This window comes from Barbus barbus (assembly GCF_936440315.1).
Source record: "Barbus barbus genome assembly, chromosome: 11".
Taxonomy (NCBI): Eukaryota; Metazoa; Chordata; class Actinopteri; order Cypriniformes; family Cyprinidae; genus Barbus; species Barbus barbus.
The window spans coordinates 18,795,926-18,821,784 of record NC_136739.1 but is presented as its reverse complement, the minus strand read 5'-3'; the positions used below and the strand labels follow the sequence as shown (position 1 = coordinate 18,821,784).

The 25,859-nt window shown below is 39.9% G+C and overlaps 2 protein-coding genes across 2 annotated transcripts; both read right to left on the bottom strand.

Moving 5' to 3' along the window:
- Positions 1-6,929: 6,929 nt before the first annotated feature.
- On the bottom strand, positions 6,930-7,788 carry LOC306877420 (gamma-crystallin M2-like; the record flags this gene model as incomplete). Its single annotated transcript, XM_079429196.1, has 3 exons — positions 6,930-7,202; positions 7,444-7,686; positions 7,783-7,788. 3 exons carry the CDS (start codon positions 7,786-7,788, stop codon positions 6,930-6,932), a joined length of 522 nt encoding a protein of 173 aa, XP_079285322.1.
- Positions 7,789-19,434: 11,646 nt separating this feature from the next.
- On the bottom strand, positions 19,435-20,088 carry LOC306877356 (gamma-crystallin M2-like; the record flags this gene model as incomplete). The annotated part of the gene is made up of 2 exons (XM_079429077.1): positions 19,852-20,088; positions 19,435-19,707 (listed from the first exon to the last, which is right to left on the bottom strand). Exons 1-2 carry the CDS (start codon positions 20,044-20,046, stop codon positions 19,435-19,437), a joined length of 468 nt encoding a protein of 155 aa, XP_079285203.1. The 5' UTR covers positions 20,047-20,088.
- Between the last annotated feature and the right edge of the window lie 5,771 nt (positions 20,089-25,859).

Sequence of the window (25,859 nt, the reverse complement as noted above, 5' to 3'; positions counted from 1 at the left end):
TAAGTGAATTTAAAAAAAAGTATTATTAATAATAATAATAAAAACAGATTCATATGTTAATACCTTTGTATCAAACTGTAACAAAAAACCTAAAAGGAAACATAGGTGTAGGGGTTACACATTTTATAATATTAATACGTAATTTAAAGAAATAGTTTAATTTATCTCAAAGGGAATCATTTATGATTTTATAGGGATTTGAACAGAATCGGTATTGCGGCGATTCACTGAACGAGCCGTATGACAAACTCTGCACTGAATATTAAAATCCCAAATATAGTGAAAACACTATTAAATAGCACAGTAACGGAATCGACAGATTAAGGCATTAACTTGTGAGCAGAAAACACAAGATACTTCTCTTTTAAAATATAAATCAGATTTTATTTATATAAACCTAAGACATAAACTAATCTAACACATGAACACAAGCATTCACACGTTGCAGAAAGAGAGAAAATAAGGAAAGGATGAGTTTAAGAGAATGGAAATGTGAAATCCCAAGTTCACAGCAATATGTTCAATTGCATAGACCTGAACAACCATCAATCACTTATTTAACCCTCGCTTTGAGTTTCTCAATGAGGCTAAAATTTATATTAAATACACCAATTAGAACCTGTTAGAATCTGGAGGTGTGTGTTGCTTGTTTTGCCTGTGTAACGGGGTTGTGTCCTCGTTGCAGACAGGGGGTTCCCGAAGTGTCTGATTGGCTGGAAGTTCAGTAGTCTTTAAAGTGACGTCTTTGGGCGTTGGCTTGCTGGAAGTTGAAGCAAGTGCAGTCGAAGCTGGACTTTGTATCAAACTTACATTAACACACGAAACTCCACGGAAAGAAAAGAACTAAAGTAAAAGAATAAAAATAAAATGATGTAACGAGACTAAGTTGTTTTCCTTCTCATTATGGCACATGAGGCCAGAGCATGCTCAAAGGGCAGCACGCGGTGAGACGGACAAGGGTACGAGAGTCAGAGAGAAGAGCGTAAAAAGTAAGAGAGAGGGAGGAGAAAGCGGACAAGAGTTTTAAACTCGCTTCTGGGCACATCCCCTCTGGATGTCTTGACCAATTAGATACTGTCCTTGCTTGGGGTGTTGGTCTGTTTCTCCACCAAATCATAAATCAACTTGTTATCCGTTCAGTCAGAGGTCCAAACTTTACAGGCTTTGGCAAAGTATACCTTCTTGAACATGATTTCATAACAAGACTATGATGCATTTGACAAAGAATTGATTGGAAGAAACATTCACAGCATGAATTTTCGAGCTCATACATACTAAATATGCAATATTTATCTTTAAGGCTCGAGCTATTCAATAATGATTAAAAAGACATACATATATTATTTGATTAAAACAAGGATATGTGGGTACAACATAAAAATGTCCTTTTAGGATGATTTTATGTGCATATGAAAAAGAGAAGACATGTTCTTTAGACAAAGGAATGTTGGTTTGGACTGTCTTCTATGTGGAGACACGCCCGAAAGAGTCTGTAGCTAATGATTTTCTATCACAGGTTTACATGTGAACATCAGTCTTGATTATTTGCAACAAATTTGACAGTCTCCTTCTTGAATTGGAATTATCAATAAGTGTTTCTTTTTCCTCAGTGTTGCAAGTTGTTTGGTGACAGAGGCTTGCTAGTTGGGATTTGCTTGCTTCCAACTAGATTTATGACGTCCTGTTCCTTAAGGCCTCTCTGCATTCCAGCTTCTCAGGTTTCAGTGTTCTGATGCATCTTAAAATTGTCTGATTCAGTCTCTGATATCCTACATAGGTTACATTTTGATGTTGGAGAAAAAAAAATAGGCTAACTGAATAAGATGAAAATATATTCAAATCTTATCTTTTCAGTGCAAACTAAATGTCTCCTAAAAAAAAAAAACCTACCGGAAACAGGTTTCATTTTGAAGAAGTTTGAAGAAAAAAAATAGCACTGAAGTGTCATGATACGTGCAGAGAATGAGGCGAGAACTCAAGTGCAGGGGAATGGTGAAGTTTTAATAATAAAAAACCAAAACAGAAACATAAATTACCCCGAGGGGAAAAACAGACTGACAGAGCAATGCAAAAACGAGGACTAGAAAACAAACATGACTTACTGCACCAAGAACATATGACAACGTGGCCGAACAGGACTGCAAACACCAGGATCATTTAAAGGAGACAAACGAGGAGGCACCAGGTGTACACGCTGAGACAATTAGGGAATAACAAGGAGGGCGGGGTCAACAATCAACCGGGGGAACACATGGAACAATCACAACACAAACCCATGTGCTCAGACAAGACAGTGACATCTGGTGGCCAACCAGGGCACACCCACAGGATACGTGACACTGGCAACGTGGCCGAACAGGACTGCAAACACCAGGATCATTTAAAGGAGACAAACGAGGAGGCACCAGGTGTACACGCTGAGACAATTAGGGAATAACAAGGAGGGCGGGGTCAACAATCAACCGGGGGAACACATGGAACAATCACAACACAAACCCATGTGCTCAGACAAGACAGTGACATCTGGTGGCCAACCAGGGCACACCCACAGGATACGTGACATGAAGTTGCGCAATTGATGCAACAAATGTTGCTTTATAGTAAAGTGTTATTCTAACAGTCAAAGTAATATTCAAAATCATGTTATTATTTCTCTCTCTCAGATTGTTCTCAGATTTCAGACTCAACCAAAGAAAAAGCATGAAATATAAATCTCACTCTCTCACTTGCTTCATATTAATGGTCGGCAGCACGTCAGAAACATTCCCTTCATATCATTGATACTAAAATTAATATAGCAAAACTCTTGCTCAATTCATATCCAATTAAAATTTGATTGTATGAAATGCAAGTGCATGTATTACGTGACCAAAACTTCATTGATTCTAGCGTGTCTCACATGCACATTTGCGCTTACTCTATTACATCTGAATGTGCGTTGATCAGATGTAAATAAAAGGTCAAATCAAATCTGAATTTATGAATGATGCACTCACCTGTCGATCTCTTAATTCTTTGAAAAGATCAGGATGAGCAAGCGACAAATGCTTAAAAAGATTTGATGTGTTGTCTCTGTGGAAACGCATGATTTAAGCCTATAGCAACGCTTGCATACAGGTGCAGTAAGGTCAGTTCCTTCACCTTTGTCATCTGTTTTTTTATCCAAAGTAATGTCATATTTCACTTCTACTGTTCTCTTTATTTATTAATTTTGGGTGTCGCTGAGTTTCATCTGTTTGATCCATCGCGTTGTTCTGTTGTCACATTTACCGGTTGCGCAGCAATTTGGGAAGCACTGCCACCTACAGGTGCATTTTGCAACAGCAGCGTATGAAATACCGAATTGAGCAAAATTGTGATATCGTACCGTTTGAAATATAATATATACCGGTATTTTTCCAGTATCGGTATACCGCGCATCCCTAGTTTCCATTGCGGTCTAAAGTACCGAGAAAATTAGGCAAATAGTCTGGTGGTGTAACGTCAGCTCTGCGCGCATTTCTCAATACCAAGTACGGCAGTTCGGACTTCACGAGTTGTAATTGTGACCTCCCACGGACGGAACGACACAAGTCTGGTAATTCTACGAAGAGCAGCGCACTTGATAACGTCAGTCAGCTCGCCTTGGCGGCTGCAATCTTCCTCACTGTATTTACAAACAAAACTTACATACCTTGCTTTTAAGCATCAACATACAGAGAAACAGACCTCGCCAGCTCTTCATATCTTTTAACGTCACGGAAACACAAAAATGTCATACAACACGCCAAAATTAAACCTGAGATTCATTATAGTAACACAGCTTTTGACAATAAATGTTTTATGGATTAAACAAGGTAAAAGGCCATGTTCCCTAAACAGTTCATTTCCCTCAGACATATAGCCATATATGTCTATAGCCATATCACCCTGTAGCCCAAGACTGGTTGCCCACTGAAGCGAAGCAGGGTTGAGCCTGGTCAGTACCTGGATGGGAGACCTCCTGGGAAAACTAGGTTGCTGTTGGAAGAGGTGTTAGTGAGGTCAGCAGGGGGTGCTCACCCTGCGGTCTGTGTGGGTTGTAACGCCCCAGTATAGTGACGGGGACAATACTGTCAAAAAGCACCGTCTTTCGGATGAGACGTTAAACCGAGGTCCTGACTCTCTGTGGTCATTAAAAATCCCAGGATGTCTTTCGAAAAGAGTAGAGGTGTGACCTCGGCATCCTGGCCAAATTTTCCCATTGGTCTCTTACCATCATGGCCTCCTAATCATCCCCTTACATTGATTGGCTTCATCACTCTGTCTCCTCTCAACCAGTAAGCTGGTGTGTGGTGGGCGTTCTGGCGCACTATGGCTGCCGTCGCATCATCCAGGTGGATGCTGGACACTGGTGGTGGACGAGGAGACACCACCCCTCACAATGTAGAGCGCTTTGAGTGCTTAGAAAAGCAGAAAAGCGCTATATAAATGTAATGAATTATTATTATTATTATTATATAATTCACAAAATGCTTATTCAATGTTTTTGTATGTGTTGTACGTTTGTGAATAAATATATACGTTTTAAATAAAATGTTTACACCTTTTTAATATATACGTTTTGATAAAGTATAAGTACAAATATTTATTCATTGCCATTTACCTGGCTGACCCACTGCTTTCCATTGTGAATTGATGGATTACATGGTTAAATAATTAACTGTCAATTTGGTTATTTTCTCACTGAATCATGGGAAGAACAAACATAGCACAGGGAAAGAAATTATTGGCATACATGATTAATACATTTTCCTGATATATGTGAGAAATTAAATTACAGAGTTAATATTGAATGCTGGTGGTGTCAGTTTACACAGTTTGCCAACTCTCTGTACAGACCGAAGCGCCACTGTACATAGATTTTTCTTGATAGAAAGAATTACTAATCTTATGTGTGCTGTTTAAGTTAATGTGTGTTTTTTTAATGCCAGTTTAAAAATGTTTTACACAGTTGAAGATCATTTTCAAGCACATTTCATTAAACAACTCTTAATTCAAAATATTGTAGCATTTGGACCAATCATACACATTTATTCATATTATATTTAATGAATAATCCAGCAAACCCTCTCATTCAACAAACAATCTGTGAGGGTCTAAGGACCCTTCCCCCCCGAAAGAGCACCCTAAAGGGCTCAGTTACCAGGGCAACCATCTGATAAGACTCTTTTATTGCTCAAAATTATGTGAGATGTGACATGCCATAAGAACGGACCCTTCTGAAACCCACGCAATGCCCATACAAACAAAACTTTCCTCCTTGTCACTTATAGACAAACCTTTCTACAGATAAACATGCATCCCAGGACAGTGTGTGTATGATTTTAACTATCTTGTATTGTGTCTCTTGCATTGTATTTTGTTTTAAGCATGCTTTATGAGTGAAGTACTAGTTAATGTAATGCTACCTATATCGTGTCTCCTACCAAATTAATGCTCATTTTATGACGCACACTTTGGTGTACACCACCTTCTCATAGAATGCCAGGTGTGTGTGTGTAATTTAATCAAAGTATAGACTGCCAGAGCCTTTCGAACTATGTTCTCAGACAAAGGGTCATAACCCCCCCCCCGATATTTCCAGCCTCCCGCTTGGATATTCAGCTTTTCTTATTGGTCAAGACCATCCTGAAAGGTGTGACTCTTCCCTGATTTTAAAGGGCTCACGCACAGGTACGCCTTTCTCTTCTGCTAAATTTTCAGATTGCTGCCCATATGGTTGGACTCATGGAGCGCCTGAGCTGGTGTGGGCGTGCCCGGCAGGCCCCAACATAGAGCCGTGTGCGCTCTCTCCAGCCTGGGGAGATGGCTCTTGACTACAAAGAGTCAAACTAATACCACTGGAGTTCATCTTCACTCAATCCTGGAATTCACCATCATGGAAATGCACTCAGACATTTCTCTCTCCCCGCTCCCGGCAGTCTCTGCATCTTCATCTATGGATCGCGGCCTGCAGTTCCACTGCGGCCCACAGGGCCAACAGGCCCCATTTTACACCCAGCCATGTGCTTACTTAGGAGAGAGGACTCTCTCAACCTCAACAGAATCAAGAACAACCTCGGAGTTTCAAGAGATTGCAACTTCGGCCATCGAATGGAACCATCCAGACCTTCTTCAGAAGCTTCACGGGACTCTCGTTCTCGTTACAAGTATCCAAATGCAAGTATCGCTCCTTTCACCACACAGAGGTTTGTTGTAAGCTATCGTATACTGTGCTTTGAATTAGAGACTGATGGTTCTTTCAGATGGTCAACTCAGCCTCATTTCCCCTGTTTCTGTCCGGTTTCATTCATCCAGTCTCACTTACCCTTCCCATGTACCATGTGTGTGTGTGTGTGTGTATATATATATGCATGTGTTTGTTTAGTCTAGTTATGTGTTTGTGATTTAGTTAATAAAACTTTGTGCACAATACATATGAGTATTTGTTTCTGATTACCTGCTTGCAACAAAGTCAATTTAGCGATTTTGATCTTGTTACATGCTCCGAGTAGTACTGTACCTTAAAAAAAGGGTATTTCTCTCACCATGGAAATTAAGATTTCTTTGACTTCATAAATAATCAATACTGAGCATTCACTAGACCACCTAGTCAATTGATTGTACTGTAAATTCGGGTTTATCAAGCTAATTCTATTAACTTATCCAAATATTATAATTAATTATAAAGAGTTATAATTAATTAATAATATTCCCCCTTAAGCTAATTTGCAACAATATTTTACCCTTCCTTATTTAAACCTAGCCGTAAATGAAAAAGTATCCACTGTTCTAGTCTCATGAGCCTACTTTTGTTTAATTGTAATTCATTATTTTTTTGTGATTGTTGAGACATGCAAATATTAGTGGCAGTAATGTTTTTGCAGGCACAAGGTTTAGTGTTGGAGAGAAATATATTTATTGAAACACTAGTACCAGGAGTCCATGATACGCCTCATGCTCATGAATCTCATGCCACCCATATTGCTGAAGCTCCTGTACTCTCCAGGGCCGAAGTACCACATTCTGCCTCTGTAGTGGGGCTGCTCATAGAAGAGCCAGTGGCCGTCCATCACATGGCAGGACTGGCAGTGAGACATGCGGTAACGGTCCATGATGCTGTCACAGTCATCCATCATGTCGTACATCTGGCCCATGAAGTTCTCCCTCTCATAGATCCTCATTCTGTAGGATCCCCTGTGCTGTAGTAGAAGAGAAGTCAGTTATGTGTAAAGTTATGTTGTAATTAAGAAGAATAATTATCACATGTAACCATATATCTTAAGCAACAATCTAGGTCTGTCTCTAGGACAGATCGTCATTCTGAACGGATCTATGTTGCTTTTCAAGCTGAAGGATTTCAAAGTAAATGGTTAAAATAAATTTAGGACTGTTGTCTACCTTCAATTCAGATAAATATTTCAGCAGGTTCATGGAACTTACCATAGGGATCATACGGCAGGACTTGATGCAGTTGCTCATTCCAAACATAGACATGTAATCAGCATAGTCTCCCCTCCTAAAGAAATACTGATTTCCCATATAATGAGGTTGATCAAACATCATCCAGCATCCACTGTGCACTCTGCAAGAGTGACAACGGCTCATATAGGAGGAGAAATCAGCACAGTCTCCAGTGCAGTCATAGGAGCGACCCTGGAAATTCTTTTCCTCATAAAAGGTGACCTGAAAATTCAAAAGTTAATCTCTTAGTTGTAGTAAAAACCACAATATGGCAAATTAAGTAAAACTGTATGGAATAGGAGCTGGAATATAGATTACCCTCATGGTTGTGGTGATTGATCCACAGTAGTTCCACAAATGAGAAGCTGAAGCTGATTCTGCTTGTTGACTGACTGCTGTCACCCCTGCCTTTATACTAGTCAAAGACTAAAGACTACACAGCCTCTATTGTTAGTCAATTCCTGACTGTGCAAGTTAGAATAGAGGCCATTATAGCTGTTGCATAGTATGTGGATTTTTGACCTCACATTTTCAGGAATCTAGAATTTCTTAAGTTTTTATTTGCTGAAATGAAGAACTTGAAAGTGGAATGCTAAAGAAAGACTTAACCAAAGAGTGTCCATTTATTGTCTTGTTTCAGCTTTTTCTTTCATTCTTTTTGTTTGTACTTAATGGTACTCTTTTCAGAATGATGCTTATGGGCATCTATCTTCCCATTGTCCACTTTCAGTTGAAGTAGTACTACATAAGACTTGGACCATGATTGATCCATTTTTTGTCGAATTGTGATTTCATTAAAGACCTTTTTATTTCATTTCAGACCCATTTTATTGTGTCCCTTTGGTTTTTGTACTTGTACTACATCTCTATACATTTAAAGTTCTTGTTAATTACTCTTTGTGTCTGTTGCAGATTTACATCCTATTTGTAGATGGCTTTTTTTTTTTTTTCTTAGCTCTTGTTTGTAGCACTCTTATCTGTGTGTAACGCTGTTGGGTGTACCTGCATCATTTAGCTAATGGTTTGACTAGGGCTGCACAATGAATCATATTTTAATTATCACAATTTCTGCATCTCTTGATTTTTTTAAGCATTTATCTTGAAATAAGCTTTTCTCTTAAATCAAGAGACAAGTCTTTTGCCCAGCGGTTTACTTAACCTTCCCAAAACTGGAAACCATGCGATCATGCTTTCTCTGTATTACACCATGAAAACACCAGCAAACATGTAAGTTGAAGTTTAGCAATCTTTATTGAGATACATTCTGCTCAAAGTGTAATACAGCAAGTCTGTTTTTTTCACACATTTATCTGTTTGCTGTGACTCTGCAAGCAAACCATGACACTCTCTTGATTTGTGCTTATGTGAAAAAATAAAATAAATAAATAAAATGACAGTACTCATGATTACTGGATTTTAAATTCAAAGCACATTACGTCAAGCATTTGGGCTCATACTACTATACTTGCCTCTTTGGCATGGTGAGGATTTGCAACTAAAAACAGTTCAGTGTGAATACATCTTAAATCCATTAGGAACCTGTCACGTTCCCTCTCGGGAGACAAGGGGCGCGGAGACGAGGAGATTCCAACAATAATCATTTTATTGGACACACACAGGACGAGGAGCTTGGGGAGAGACGAACATAGAATGACGTTCAATACCAGACACAGGTGCAGGGAAACACAGGGCTTATAAACACTAGGAAATCAACAAGGAACAGGTGTGGACTAATCAAACGGGGACTAATTAACTAATAATGACAGGAACAGGAAGGCAAAATAGAGACACGGGAGGAGGGGGAAACAAGACACAGGACTGACAGAACCTTACTAATGCAAATTATATTTAAATAGTTTTGAATGTTGGACCATCTATCATAATCTGTTGTTTCTGTTTATTTTTCTTAACTATAAAGAAGCTTCTCAAATGAACTAACGATCAAGAAACTTGTCGATAGTTTAAGGGTTGAATTTAAATCACCATTTATTAAACAGCTGAATCATGGGTGGGACAAACATGGCAAAAGAAAAATATAAATAATTATTGCCATATAGTACATGATTACTGATATACAGTACATGATTAATACATTTATCTGATATACATATAAGAAATGACATTACAGAGTTAATATTCAAATGCTGGTGGTGTCTTACTTAATGGAGAAGGATCACTCAAATCAGAAAGAATGTGAATGATGGCAATGGAAATGAGCGGGAAGTTATAATAGTTCTCAAGGAATTTGTTTGTTCCTTCTAGATACTGAATATTTTGAGCTGAGAGCATGAAGAACAGTTCATGCATGAGAACACTTACTCACACGCAATCACTCTCTCAATAATGCATTCAAACTAATGTAATTTTTCATCTGTATCCGATTTCGAATAAGTAAAAATCTGTAAGAAATGCATCAATCCGTAGGTAAAATAACTGACAAAAACATACGGATATTTTCATCACAAAAAAATAAATAAAAAACTTGCACTGCAAAAAGCAGCAATTATGCCTTTTAATGCTGACAACCATGTAATTAGCTAGTCATGTGGTAGGAAAAAAAGTTTGCACACTAGTGTTCCAATAAGCCACGTTGAAACAATATTTTATTTATTTTTTTTTTAATATAGGCCTATGAACAGAACTGTGATACTGAAATACTTTAGCCGTGGAGCGAAGGCAGAGCGGTTTTTCTGATTTCAGTGAGCGGGAGCGGCAAATGGTGAACCCGGAGCGGAGCAGGAGCAGTGTTATTAAATGCCCGGAGTGCGGAGGGGAAATTGTTGACGCTCCACTCTGCTCACATAGCCTACTCTGCCTGTCACCGCCACAAAAATTTGACATTTTGTTAATGACTGTCCTACCACAGGATTTATAACAGTAACAGCTCACAGTTACAAAAGACCCTGTAACAGTATGTCACAGGCAATTCTAGTTGCATTTTTCATCAATTCATTTCTTAAATTATCCTGTTTTTTTAATGTTCTGGCCCGCCATGTAGTGGCAATTTTTTTTTTTGGCCCGATGCCAAACTTACTTGCCGACCCCTGGCCTACGGCATCTTTATGTAGAGCAACAATTCTTTTTTTTAGATCCTCAGAGAGTTCTTTGCCATGAGGTGCCATGTTGAACTTCCAGTGACCAGTATGAGAGAGTCAAGTCAAGTCAATATTATTTGTATAGCGCTTTTAACAATGCAAATTGTGTCAAAGCAGCTTTACAGTATTTAGACGGGGAAATAGTTTGTCGAAATAGTGTCATTCTCCTCTGGTCAGACAAAATCAGCAGCAGATCGGGATGCGGAATCAACTGGGAAATCGTGTGGCGGCGGGACGTGCTTTTACATCAATGAGAGGTGGTGTACAGATGTAACTGTGTTAAAGAAGATGTGCTGTTCAGATCTAGAAATGCTCTTTATTAACAGCAAGCTGTTCTATTCGCCGCGGGAGTTCTGCTCATTCATTCTCGTGAGTGTCTACATTCTACCGCAAGCACACATGAGCTCAGCTTTACAGAAACTCGCTGATCTGATCATAGACACAGAACAACATCACCTAGACTCTGTTTTAATCTTTCTCAGGGACTTTAATAAAGCAAATCTCTCCTGCGAACTGCCAAAATACAGACAGCACATCACATGTCCAACCAGAGACAGTGATATATTGGATCACTGTTACACAACCATAAAGGATGCATATCACTCGGCCCCACTGGCAGCTTTAGGACACTCTGATCACTGTTTGGTTCATCTTATTCCAACCTACAGGCAAAAAGTCTGCAAAACCTGTATTAAGAACTTTTAAAAGATGGACTAATGAAACAGAGTTTCTCTCTCACTGATTGGACTGTTTTTGAAGCTGCTGCCACCTATCTGGATGAGCTCACAGAGATTGTAACATCTTATATCAGTTTCTGTGAGGATATGTGCATTCCTACCAGGACTCATTTAACTTACAACAATGACAAACCATGGTTCACTGCAAAACTCAGACAGCTCTGTCAGGCCAAAGAAGATGCTTACAGAAAAGGGGATAAAGTCTTGTATAAACAGGCCAAATACACACTGGAAAAGGAAATCTGAATGGCAAAGAGGAATTATTCTGACAAGCTAAGGAACAAATTCTCTTCCAGTGATTCTATTTCAGTGTGGAAAGGTATGAAAGATATCACCAGTAACAACCATTCACACCTCCAGCAACCCCCCTCTCTCCCACACCTACAATTCAGTTAAGTGAAATTAAAGTGCGCCAGGTCTTCAGAAAGAAAAAAAGAAGGAAAGCACCAGGCCCAGACGGTGTGTCACCAGCCTGCCTAAAAATGTGTGCTGACCAGCTGGCCCCCATCTTCACACAGATCTTCAACAGATCACTGGAGCTGTGTGAAGTCCCCTCATGCTTCAAATGCTCCACCATCATCCCCGTCCCAAAGAAACCCAAAATTACTGGACTTAATGACTACAGACCTGTGGCTCTAACGTCTGTGGCCATGAAATCATTTGAAAGACTGGACCCCCTGCAGTTTGCCTACAGAGCAAACAGGTCTGTGGATGATGGGACTGCACTTCACCCTGCAGCATCTGGACAGACCAGGGACTTATGTGAGGATCCTGTTTGTAGACTTCAGCTCCGCTTTTAACACCATCATCCCAAACATGACACAGCTCTCCGTCCCCACCTCTGTCTGTCTGTGGATCAACAGCTTCCTAACAGACAGGCAGCAGTTAGTGAGGCTGGGTAAATTCACATCCAACACCCACACCATCAGCACTGGAGCTTCTCAAGGCTGCGTTCTCTCCCAACTGCTCTTCTCCCTCTATAACGACTGCACATCTAAACACCCCTCTGTCAAGCTCCTAAAGTTTGCAGATGACACCACACTGATCGGCCTCATCCAGGACGGTCACGAGTCTGCTTACAGACAGGAGGTTAAGGAGCTGGCTGTATGGTGCAGTCTTAACAACCTGGAACTTAACACACTCAAAACTGTGGAGATGATCGTGGACTTCAGGAGAAACCCCCCTGCTCCCCCCCCACTCACCATCACGAACAGCACTGTGACTGCAGTGGAGTCATTCAGATTCCTGGGCACCACAATTTCTCAGGACCTGAAGTGGGACAATCACATTGACTCTATTGTCAAAAAGGCCCAGCAGAGGTTGTACTTCCTTCGCTTGCTGAGGAAGTTCAACCTGCCACAGGAGCTGCTGAATCAGTTCTACTCTGCCATCATTGAATCCGTCCTCTGCACTTCAATAACTGCCTGGTTCAGCTCAGCTACCAAATCTGACATCAGAAGACTACGAAGGGTAGTCCGGACTGCTGAGCGAATCATTGGTACAACCCTCCCCACTCTCCAAGAACTGTACTTATCCAGAGTGAGCAAAAGGGCTGGTAAAATCACTCTGGATCCCTCACATCCAGCACACTCCCTGTTTGAACTGTTACCATCTGGTCGAAGCTACAGATCTCTGAGCACCAGAACGACCAGACACAGTTTCTTCCCTCAGGCAATAACACTTGACAATAAACGCGGAACACACAACTATTATACATTATTTATCCACCACACTTACATATTATTATTTTTTTCTCATTTCAAATTTACACATATCAGACCTGTACATACATAATTGTCTATATTATATATTGTGTTTTTGCTGTTTTGTACATTGCCTATTTGGATATTTGTATATTATTGTTTATTATCTGTGTCCTGTCCTGTTGCTGTCTTTCTGTTGCACTGTGGAGCTTCTGTCACTATTACAAATTTCTCGTATGTGTAAACATACTTCGCCAATAAAGCTCATTCTGATTCTGATTCTTAAACGTGCAGAGCAACCACCCAATAAAGCATTACAATAATCTAGCCTCGAGGTCATGAATGCATGAATTAATGTTTCTACATTTGACATTGAGAGCATAGGTCATAATTTAGATATATTTTTAAGATGGAAAAATGCAGTTTTACTAATGCTAGAAACATGTTTTTCAAAGAAAAGTTTGCTATCAAAAAGTACGCCTAGGTTCCTAACTGATGACGAAGAATTTACAGAGCAGCCATCAAGTATTAGACAGTGATCTATGTTATTACATGCAAAAGTTTTTGGTCCAATAATTAACACCTCTGTTTTTCAGAATTTAGCAGTAAGAAATTGCTACTCATCTAGTTTTTGATATCAACTATACATTCCGTTAGTTTTGCAAATTGGTAAGTTTCATCAGGTCGCGAAGAAATATAGAGCTGGGTATCATCAACATAAGAGTGGAAGCTAACACCATGTTTCCTAATAATATCTCCCAAGGGTAACATGTAAAGCATGAAAAGTAAGGGGCCAAGTACTGAGCCTTGAGGTACCCCATACTGCACTTGTGATTGGTATGATACCTCTTCATTTACTGCCACAAATTGATGGCGGTCAGATAAGTACAATGTGAACCATGCAAGTGCACTTCCTCTAATGCCAACATAATTTTTTAGTCTATTTAAAAGAATGTTGTGGTCGATAGTGTCAAACGCGGCGCTACGATCCAGTACCACTAATAGAGAGATACAACCACAATAAGATGATAAAAGCAGGTTGTTTGTAACTCTAATGAGAGCAGTCTTAGTTCTATGATATGGTCTAAAACCTGACTGGAAATCCTCACATATATATTTTTTCTCTAAGAAGGAATATAGTTGTGATGATACTACCTTTTAATATCTTTGACAGAAAAGGAAGTTTCGAGATCGGTCTGTAATTAATTATTTGGGGTCAAGTTGTGTTTTTTTAATGAGAGGCTTAATAACAGCCAATTTGAAGGTTTTTGGGACATATCCTAATGACAATGATGAGTTAATAATATTCAGAAGAGGATCTATTACTTCTGGAAGCACCTCTTTTAGGAGCTTAGATGAAACAGGGTTTAAAATACAGGTTGTTGGTTTAGATGATTTAACAAGTTTATACAATTCTTCATTTCCAATAAGAGAATGAGTGGAAATGTTTCTCAGGGGATCTAAAGTGCACTCTGATGTGATACTGTGGCTGACAGCTGCATTACAATTTGATCTCTAATAGTTTCGATCTTGGAAGTAAAGTAGTTCATAAAGTCATTATTACTGTGCTGCTTGGTAATGTCTGCACCTGCTGATGTTATATTTTTTGTTAATTTAGCCACTGTATTAAATAAATACTTGGGGTTGTGTTTGTTTTCTTCTAAAAGAGAGATGTAAAGTAAGCAGATCTAGCAGTTTTTAATGCTTCTCTGTAGGATAGGGTGCTTTCCTGCCAAGCAATACGAAATACCTCTAATTTTGTTTTTCTCCAGCTGCGCTCCATTTTCCGGGCTGCTCTCTTTAGGGCCCAAGTGTGCTCATTATACCACGGTGTTGGACTTTTTCCTTAATCTTCCTTAAGCGTAAAGGAGCAACCGTATCTAAAGTGCTAGAAAAGTGAGAGTTAATAGTTTCTGTTACATCAAGTTGTTCTGAGCTATTGGATATGCTGAGGAATTGAGATAAATCAGGAAGATTATTTATTATTTATTTATTATTATTTATAAAGTAGTCTTTTGTGGTAGAAGTGATGGTTTTATCATATTTGTAACAAGGAGTTGTCTTTACAGCTGTAGCTATTTGGAATATACACGAAACTAGATAATGATCTGAGATATCATCGCTCTGCTGCAAGATTTCAATGCCACTGACATCAATTCCATATGACAGAATTAAATCTATAGTATGATTTCAAGAATGAGTCAGTCCTGAAACGTGTTGTTTAACACCAATGGAGTTTAGAATGTCTATAAATGCTGATCCCAACGAATCTCTTTCATTATCAACATGGATATTAAAATCACCAGCAATTAGGACGTTATCTGTAGCCAGCACTACCTCAGATAGAAAATCAGCAAATTCTTTAATAAAGTCTGTATGGTGCCCTGGTTGCCTGTATACAGTAGCCAGTACAAACATCGCAGGGGATTTATCATTAATACTTGTTTCTTTGGATAACGTTATATGATGCACCATTACTTCGTACGAATTATACTTGAAACCCAACCTCTGAAAATATTGCTATAAATTGTGGCAACACCTCCCCCTTTACCTTTTGGACGCGGTTCATGTTTGTAACTGTAATCTTGGGGGGTAGACTCCTTTAAGGTAATATAGTCATCTGGTTTTAGCCAGGTTTCTGTCAAACAAAGCACATCTAGTATATGGTCAGTGATCATATCATTTACAAAAAGTGTTTTTGTAGAAAGGGAAAGGGATCTAATATTCAATAAGCCAAGCTTTATCGTTTGTTTATCTGTATTATATCTGTTTTTTTATTTGTTGAACATCAATTAAATTGTTACTCTTACTTTGGTTTGGATGTTTTCTGTATTTTCTAGTTCGGGGAACATACACAGTCTCTATAATGTGATATCCACCACAGGGTGGTGATGGCGCAGTGGATAAGACACATGCCTTTGGTGTGAGAGACCCGGGTTCGAATCCACTGTGAGACACCAATGTGTCCCTGAGCAAGACACTTAACCCCTAGTTGCTCCAGAGGCGTGCGACCTCTGACATATATAGCAATTGTAAGTCGCTTTGGATAAAAGCGTCAGCTAAATGTAAATGTAATGTAAATGTAATGTAATGTAATATCTAGGTGAAAGAGTCTCTATCTGACTTCTGTGACGTGAGGCAGCTAGCAGATGGACGGTTTAGCCAGTCTGTCTGCTTCCTGACCTGGGCCCCAGTTAGTCAAGTACGAACTCTAAGACTATGTGCCATATTTCTAGAGAGAAGAGCGGCACCACCCCAAGAGGGATGAAGACCATCTCTTTTCAACAGGTCAGGTCTGCCCCAGATTTTGCGGGCACCACTTAGACATCCAGCCATTGAATGACGGCAGTCTGCTATGTATCTCATCACCCCGGTAAGCAGGGAGCGGACCAGAGCACATTACAGTGTCTAACATCGTACTTGCAAGTTTACACACCTCTTTAACATTATATTTAGTGATCTCCGACTGGCGAACATCATTAGCGCCGACGTGAATAACAATCTTACTGAATTTACGTTTAGCATTAGCCAGCACTTTTAAATTTGCCAAGATGTCAGGCGCCCTGGCTCCCGGTAAACATTGGACTATGGTGGCTGGTGTCTCTATTTTCACGTTCCATACAATAGAATCGTCAATAACTAGAGCACTTTCATCAGATTTCTCAGTGGATGTGTCACTGAGTGGGGAGAACCTGTTTGATGTTTTGATCGTAATGGAAGAGTGGTGTTTTGACCCACGACTAGGCCACCTCACAGTCATCCAGTTGCCCTGCACGGGCTCTACCAGAACCGAACAATGTACAGGACTCCCTGAGCTAGTCGTATCCAAAGCAGTATCTACATCCCTCACATTCTTACTGTCCTCAACTAAAGTTTGGATGCATGTCTCTAATTCTGAAATCTTCTCTGTCAACCTAACTATTTCCCTGCATTTATCACATGTGAATCCCTCGTCGCCGACAGAGAGAGATAAATTTTACATGTGGCAAACAGTGCAAACAACAACTGCAGGAGAAGAAACCATTACTCACCGTGATTGAAGAATGATTCGCTTACCACTATTGTTTGATGAACTCGTGAAAAACGGAGCGAGAAAAAAGAAAACAATAATAGGCATGAATAGAAACGCGAATGGAACCGTGAGTGACAAATTAACCGGCTAACGAATGCTAATGCGCTGCACGCGCGGTTTTAACCCTCTAAGCGCCAAAGTCGCAAAATTGCGACAAGACGTCATACTTCATGAAATGGGCTGTAGTTCCTAATCTGGTGTAATGGCTCATTTGTATTCCCTTCCACTAGATGGCAGACATGTAGTACTTCAATTCTAGGCCAAAATTGTTCGAGGAAATAGCAGAGTAAGTGAGCTATCGTGTCATTGATGCGGAAGCAATTCAGTTCATAGCGTCTGAGTAAATTGTGAGATTTCTGAGAGAAAATCGCCAAATGGCTGATAAAAAGTTGTAATGTGAGGATGTGTTGCAAATGTTATTTGCCGATTCTGACTCTGAAGGGGAATATTTGCCTTTTGGAAATGACGATCGGTCGTCTAATGATCGCGCTTCTCCCGGTACATCTTTTCCGCGCAATGGTGCCGCTGCGCAAGGCGCGATCATTCACAAAGCACAAACAAGTGATAATTTCAACACTTTGCCCAACGTGGATGGGGTTGGCAGGGGTGGACGTGGTCTTAGTGTCCACTGATAATCTGATAGTGTCTGATAATCGGCCAGATTGCGCTGTTTGTTCTGATCGCACGCTCTAAGTGCTGCCGGCAGACAGTACAGGTGCAGTCAGTTTGGGGTAGGTCTGTGCGCTGTGCCATGCAATGAGAGGTACCATACTCTCAAGAACTATAAACTGTCACATAGATACCTGATTGGGCAGATAGCTGGTCAACTGATCAAAAAATAGGCACATGTATTTTACTATGGCACAGTAATATAGTAATAATTTACTACTTTCTCCTGTTTTACTGTTGATTTCCTCTTTTCCTGATCATTTGGAATGAGGATAAAAAGACAAAAAAATAACAACATGCCAATAAGTTCAAACATCCATTCAATATCTATTATTTCCTGAATATTACTGATGAACTGATCAAAAAGTAGGCAACTGTTCACATGGGTTTTACTACTATATAGTATAGTAATATAGTAATAATTTAGTACTTTCTCCTGTTTTATTGTTGGTTTCCTCTTTTCTGATCATTTGGAATGAGGAGAAAAAGACAAAAAAACAAACAAAAAAATCAAACATCAATTCAATACTATTTCCTAAATATTATGAAATTCAAGAGGGCCGCCCCTGATGACGTCATAATATGCAAATTAGATGAGTATATTTACACCCCACATAAACTTTCGGTCATGCCCAACATTTACAGTAGATCTCTATCTTTAAGCCATTTCAAGGCACAAGCTTTTGAAATCTTGATGTCAAAATCCAGCATTTTTTCCAAAAAAACCCTGGCGCCTTAAAGGGTTAAAAAGGGAACAATCAAATTAGTTTGATAGATAATACCAGAAATATGGTGAGAGCGATAACACCAAATTTAACACACCTGATCCCCATTCACACCTGAGACCTTGTAACACTAACAAGTCACATGACACCGGGGAGAGAAAATGGCTAATTGGGCCCAATTTGGACATTTTCACTTAGGGGTGTACTCACTTTTGTGGCAAGCGGTTTAGACATTAATGGCTGTGTGTTGAGTTATTTTGAGGGGACAGCAAATTTACACTGTTATACAAGCTGTACACTCACTACTTTACACTGTAGCAAAGTGTCATTTCTTCAGTGTTGTCACATGAAAAGATATAATAAAATATTTACAAAAATGTGAGGGGTGTACTCACTTCTGTGAGATACTGTATAAACCTTTCATTCCGGAAGTTTTCTGTCAGTCAAGTTTTCTCTCAGGACAGAACACAAAATGACAGTTGACAAATGTATCCAGTTTTAACCAGTCTGTCACAGTTTACCCAACATTAGGTTACACTGACTCAGCGCTGGGTAGGTGTGTAAGAGGATTTGTCATTTGTATTAACAGTGAAAATGACCCAGCAGCTGAGTTATAGAAAAACTAACCAGCACCTGGGTAAAAAAAAATATTTAAAATAACCCAATAAATTAACCCAACAAGCTGAACCCAGGATTTGGGTTAAAAAAATAAAGCAGTATTTTTTAGAGTGCAGAAAAACTACCCAGCACCTGGGTAAAAATATTAAAAATAACCCAATAAAATTACCCAATAGGCTTAATCCAGCATTTGTAGTCCCACAAGTCTAATATTTAATTTTTTTTTTTTTTTTGTGATTGATTAGATATGCAAATTTTAGTGTCAGTAATGATTTTGCAGGCACAACGTGTTGTAGAGAAATTACTTTATTGAGGAATTATTTTATTAACAATTTAAGAAATGCTAGAAAACTAGTACCAGGAGTCCATGATACGCCTCATGCTCATGAATCTCATGCCACCCATATTGCTGAAGCTCCTGTACTCTCCAGGCCTGAAGTACCACATCCTGCCTCTGTAGTGGGGCTGCTCATAGAAGAGCCAGTGGCCATCCATCACATGACAGGACTGGCAGTGAGACATGCGGTAACGGTCCATGATGTTGTCACAGTCATCCATCATCTCGTACATCTGACCCATGAAGTTCTCCCTTTCGTAGATCCTCATTCTGTAGGATCCCCTGTACTGTAGTGGGAGAGAAGTGCATTATTTTCAGGTTGATCAAGCAGAACCAATATAAAATGTAAAAATAAATATAGAACAATTAAATATTTTCACTTTTGTAAGTTATATTGCAAAATAAAAAAATATAGTGTTAATTGAGCTCACCATAGGGATCATACGGCAGGACCTGATGCAGTTGTTCATTCCAAACATAGACATGTAATCAGCATAGTCTCCCCTCCTAAAGAAATACTGATTTCCCATGTAGTTGGGATGATCATACATCATCCAGCATCCACTCTCCACTCTGCAAGAGTGACAGCGGCTCATGTAGGAGGAGAAGTCACCACAGTCGCCCATACACTCATAAGAGCGACCCTGGAAGTTCCTGTCCTCGTAGAAGATGACCTAAAAGATTGGATCATATTTTAGTGAAAGTGAAATATCATATAATTTGGACTGTGTTGAAATGCTGGAATGAAGTTTACCTTGCCAATCATGTTTGCACTGGCTGATTCTCAGTAGTCACAAAGGAGAAGCTGAAACTGATTCTGCTTGTTGACTGACTGCTGTCACCTGTGCTTTTATACTAGACCAAGACTAAAGACTACAGGGCCTCTATTGTTAGTCAATTCCTGACTGTGCAAAATGGAAAATAACTTATTCTAGTTTAAGCCTAGCATCTAGATGTTCATATTCATTTTTTTCATGAGTCTTAAGTTTAGTTTGAAAGAATCAGATACAGTTGAAACACGAAAGAGTTTAGTTTCAGATTACCTCCTGGTCATGTAAATTTTATTGTTTTGTTTGTTGGTTTCTATTATAGAAACTATTATTTCTGTTTTTATGGTCTGATGTACAGTAGCTTATTGGCTCTTTTGTTGTGTCCAGTTGTGACTTTAGTTTATGTAAACAACAGTAGTATTTAATAATAGTATTTGAGGGATTGAGCTGAAGAATGAATGCTGTGTCAGATGCAAGTAATCACACAGTACTAAATTTTCAAATTTTATTGATTAATTAAAATTTAAAGTTTTGCCACAATTTTATTTTTTATAAATCGAAGAATCACAATTTTGAATAGAAAAATGACCGTTAGAATTAGACACTTTGACATAGGGGTAGGTGATATAGCAAACATATCATATCACTTTTTTTTTTTAAATGACATGATTCATGATTTTATCACGATTCTTTGTCATCTTGGTTTTACTATTTTGCAAGTTGTCTGAGCATTAGAGACAAACTAATTTCCCAATTATAAAGACAAAGCCTTTCAAGGTAACACAAAATAAAAAACAATGGTGGATATTTAGGCCAAAGTTGGCGAAGATCAAAATCTTTGTCGTCATTTTATCTTTGTTATTAAAAAAATAAGAACAAAGATTAGGGTTGCACGACTACTGATTTCTGCTAGTCGATTTCTTATTAAAAAATACTCGAGTTACTCGACTACTCATGGTTCATGCTACTGTAAATAAAATGACATGAAATAGTTCTTATCAATAAACATTTATTAAATCATAGCCTAATGCAAAAATTACATAACATACGTTAATTGTCAAAACTTTATAATTATGACATTACATATTTTAATTTTCTGTATTCGGATAAAACCAGGTGGAACTTCGTACAGTTACTTAAGACCGTTGTAACTATCTTTTTTTTTCGTAGTTATCACTAAACAAATATACTGTGTTAAAGTAAAATAATTAATTTCTAAAAATAAATTTATCATATAAGCTGAGAGATGTCATGACAAACATCATAGTGATCATTTGAACACGACTGAATTAATTCAGTCAATTAAGTCTTTTTTTTTACTTACTAAACAAATGTCAGTGTGCCACGCAAACCAGCAAAAGATAAAGCAGCAAACATGTAGGCCTAGTAGAAAATGTATCTGTATCTAAGTTGATTATTAGCCTACTCTTGAGAGAGAGCTGGTTTGGTTTTTGAGAGACTTGAGACGCGCAACGCGGCTGTTTGATTGGTGAGCGCGCTGTGCTTATTCCATTCATTCGTGTATCATATTGTAGCCTAAGGTTTAGGTCATTGCTTTTTAAATATACACAAATAATAGAACGTGTATGATGTATTATTAAAGGTGATATTACTCTTGCCAAGCTCTGATTTCTTAGATTTGCACGGAGAAGTGTAGCAGATTTCTTATGCACCACAGGACCAAACCCACCAAGAAGGACGAACACCAATAGAGTCTTTTAAGATGTTTACTGCAAGCACAGAATGGGACAGTATTACAACAATCATCTCTGTTCTGTTCACAATCTATCCTCAGAGTGCCTCCCACGGACTGAGGTGTCAGAAAGTATTTTTTTTTTTTATATCTTAAATTGTTCCATTCAATAAAGTGCATAACAACACCAAATACATGTTTTATATAGAACTAACAAGAAAATTGTGAACTTTGAAAATTAATGTAATAATAATATACAATAATGCATACCTGCAAGCATAGAACAGGACAGTCTCTGTTCTGTTCACAATCTGCAAATACATCTTTGAGTTAGTACATTGTTCCATCCCTCTAACATGCAGGCAACAACCAAAATCACACTTCACAAGTTGTTTTACCCTTTTCTTATCCCAAGTAATGTCCAGTAGGTCATGAACTACATTACCCAGTGTCACAGATCGGCCGGGCTCCATCACTAATCCATCACAGCAATCTCTGTCACCTGAGTTTTGAATCATCATCAGCACCCAATCAGCTCCGCACTACATAAGCACACACCCCGCTCCAGTTCATTGTCCGATCTCACTTACACGAAGTGGATTCTCTCAGCTCTTCGCTGTTACTCACCTGATACCTACCTGCAAACGTACTGACCTCCTGCTCCTCTCCTTCGTCGATCCTCCGTGTCTCCTTCGTCAGCCCTCCTCCTGCAATCATCATCCTCCGTCTCCAACGTCATCCTGGGGTGTGTGCTGCCACAAATCTTCCACAAGTTCCTGGTAAGATACAACATCCTTCAGTATATGCTTTCTGCTTCTCATTCAGTATCAAGTCTCTACTCACCTTCAACTGACATATTCCCTCTGCTGAATCAATAAAACATCCTGCTAAATTCACTAATCCTCTGTGCCCTGAATACTTCCGTAACAGAAAATCGGACCGTAACAGAGTGATTCAGCATGAGCCAACAGGATCCCTTCCAGGAACTCGTGGATAATCTCCGACAGGTTCTCACTCCTGCACCTTTTCCATCACCTCCGATCACTTCCGTGTCCACCACCGCCATTTCTTCACTACCGGTAATCGCCAGTCTCATGGCCAAACCAGCGCCCTTCTCTGGTGTGACGGAGGAGTGCAACGGTTTTCTTTTACAATGTTCACGCTCCATTGAGATGTAACCCTACTTATATTCCACAGAAAAATCCAAGATCGCATTCATCGTCTCACTCCTTTCTGGCAAGGCACTTCAGTGGGCTGAGACGATCTGGGCTCAATCGGGTAATGTGACTCAATCATTCAATAACTTTGTCACTCATTTCAGAGAAGTTTTCGGAAGGCCCTCTGGTGACACCTCCGTCAGTGACCAGCTGTACCATCTCCGACAGGGGTCCATGTCCACCAATAAGCATGCCTTAAGATTTAGAACTCTTGCCGCGGCCAGTGGATGGAATGAGCAATCGTTGATTACCACTTACCGTCAAGGTTTGGAGCCCAGATTATGTCTACAACTAGCCGGTTATGATGACACCAGTGGCTTGGAAAATCTGATTCAACTCTCTATCTGCTGCTCCACCCGCATACAATCATGTTTCGAGGAACAAGCCATACTTAAACATTGCACTCCCCCACAGCGTCACCCAGAGACTAACCATCCTCCAGAACCAGTTCCAGAACCCATGTTAACCGACAATATTCGACTGTCATCCGCTGAGCAGCAGAGGTGACTCACAAGAGGACTTTGTCTCTATTGTGGAAATGCTGGGCATATGATCTCCACATGCCCCACTCGACCTCCACGCAACCTCCACGGTTGTTGGTGAGTGCTATTCAACCTATCCCACAAAATATGAAACCCCTCGTTATTGTGGTAACACTTATTGCACCCAACATCTCCATTCCAGTCCATGCCCTTCTCGACTCGGGTTCTGCCGGGAACTTCATATCCGGGAGCCTCTGCCGCCAGCTCAAGATCCCTATAACTCTCAACCCCAAAGTCTACCAAGTCCAATCAGTGACCGGAAAATCTCTCAGCCGGCACAATGTCAAGCTCCTGGCTTGTCCGGTACACTTTCGAGTTGGTCTGCTGTACGAAGAGGATCTTCATTTGCTGGTTCTGGAGGAAGCCACCACTGACATCATCCTCGGCAGACCCTGGTTTGCACTTCATGAACCTCAAATATCCTGACGCACGGGGGACGTCCTGAAGTGGGGTAACCAATGTTTTCCTGCCTGTATCCCTCACTTAACTCAACCTCCACGACAAGACGAACAGACCCTATCTCTCAACTCCACGTCCATCGAAAGTCCTATTGAGAAACAATCCATTGACATCTTGAACTGTTACTCCCACTTCAGTGACGTCTTTTGCCTGAAGAAGGCCTCACAATTGCCACCTCACCGGCCATGGGACTGCGCGATAGATTTATTACCGGGTGAGCCAGTGCCCAAGGGTAAGATCTACCCGTCATCACTCCCAGAGCAGAAGGCCATGGAGGAGTATATTGAAGAGGCTCTTAAACAAGGCTACGTCCGCCCTTCCACATGCCCTGCTGCTTCCAGCTTCTTTTTCGATCCAGAGCATCCCAAACATGCTCAATGGGTGACATGTCCGGTGAGTATGCTGGCCATGCAAGAACTGGGATGTTTTCAGCTTCCAGGAATTGTGTACAGATCCTTGAAACATGGGGCCGTACATTATCATGCTGCAACATGAGGTGATGGTCGTGGATGAATGGCACAACAACGGGCCTCAGGATCTCATCACGGTATCTCTGTGAATTCAAAATGCCATCAATAAAATGCACCTGTGTTCGTTGTCTATAACATATGCCTGCCATATCATAACCCCACCGCCACCATGGGCCACTCGATCCACAACATTGACATCAGCAAACCGCTTATCCACACAACGCCATACACACTGTCTGCCATCTGCCCTGTACAGTGAAAACCAGGATTCATCTGTGAAGAATGAAGTGAGCATTTGCCCACTCAAGTCAGTTACGACAACGAACTGCAGTCAGGTCGAGACCCCGATGAGGGCGACGAGCATGCAGATGAGCTTTCCTGAGACGGTTTCTGACAGTTTGTGCAGAAATTATTTGGTTATGCAAACTGATTGTTGCAGCAGCTGTCTGGGTGGCTTGTCTCAGAAGATCTTGGAGGTGAAGATGCTGGATGTGGGGGTCCTGGGCTGGTGTGGTTACACGTGGTCTGTGGTTGTGAGGCTGGTTGGATGTATTGTCAAATTCTCTGAAGTACCTTTGGAGACGGCTTATGGTAGAGAAATTAACATTCAATTCACAGGCAACAGTTCTGGTGGACATTCCTGCAGTCAGCATGCCAACTGCACGCTCCCTCAAAACTTGCGACATCTGTGGCATTGTGCTGTGATAAAACTGCACATTTTAGAGTGGCCTTTTATTGTGGCCAGCCTAAGGCACACCTGTGCAATAATCATGCTGTCTAATCAGCATCTTGATATGCCACACCTGTGAGGTGGATGGATTATCTCAGCAAAGGAGAAGTGCTCACTAACACAGATTTAGACAGATTTGTGAACAATATTTGAGAGAAATAGGCCTTTTGTGTTCATAGAAAAAGTCTTAGATCTTTGAGTTCAGCTCATTAAAAATGGGGGCAAAAACAAAAGTGTTGCGTTTATAATTTTGTTCAGTGTATGTATCTATATAATTTCTTATACAAGTATACACTATATTATGATCAAAGGTATATTTAGCATACTAATCAAGTGTACTAATGGATTTGTTGTTTAAATTGTATTTCACAAAATGCACTTTGAGAGTGTTGAGTTTTGAAATGTTTAATTTTTTTCAGAATTTAAAGAGAAATTATTGCAGTTGTTGAGCTTGATCGAAAACAATAACACATACACAGGTCTATTAACAGGACTGCAACATTCCGGAAGAAGTTACTACTTTCACTATCTGTGGCCATAAAGTTAATTAACGACCAG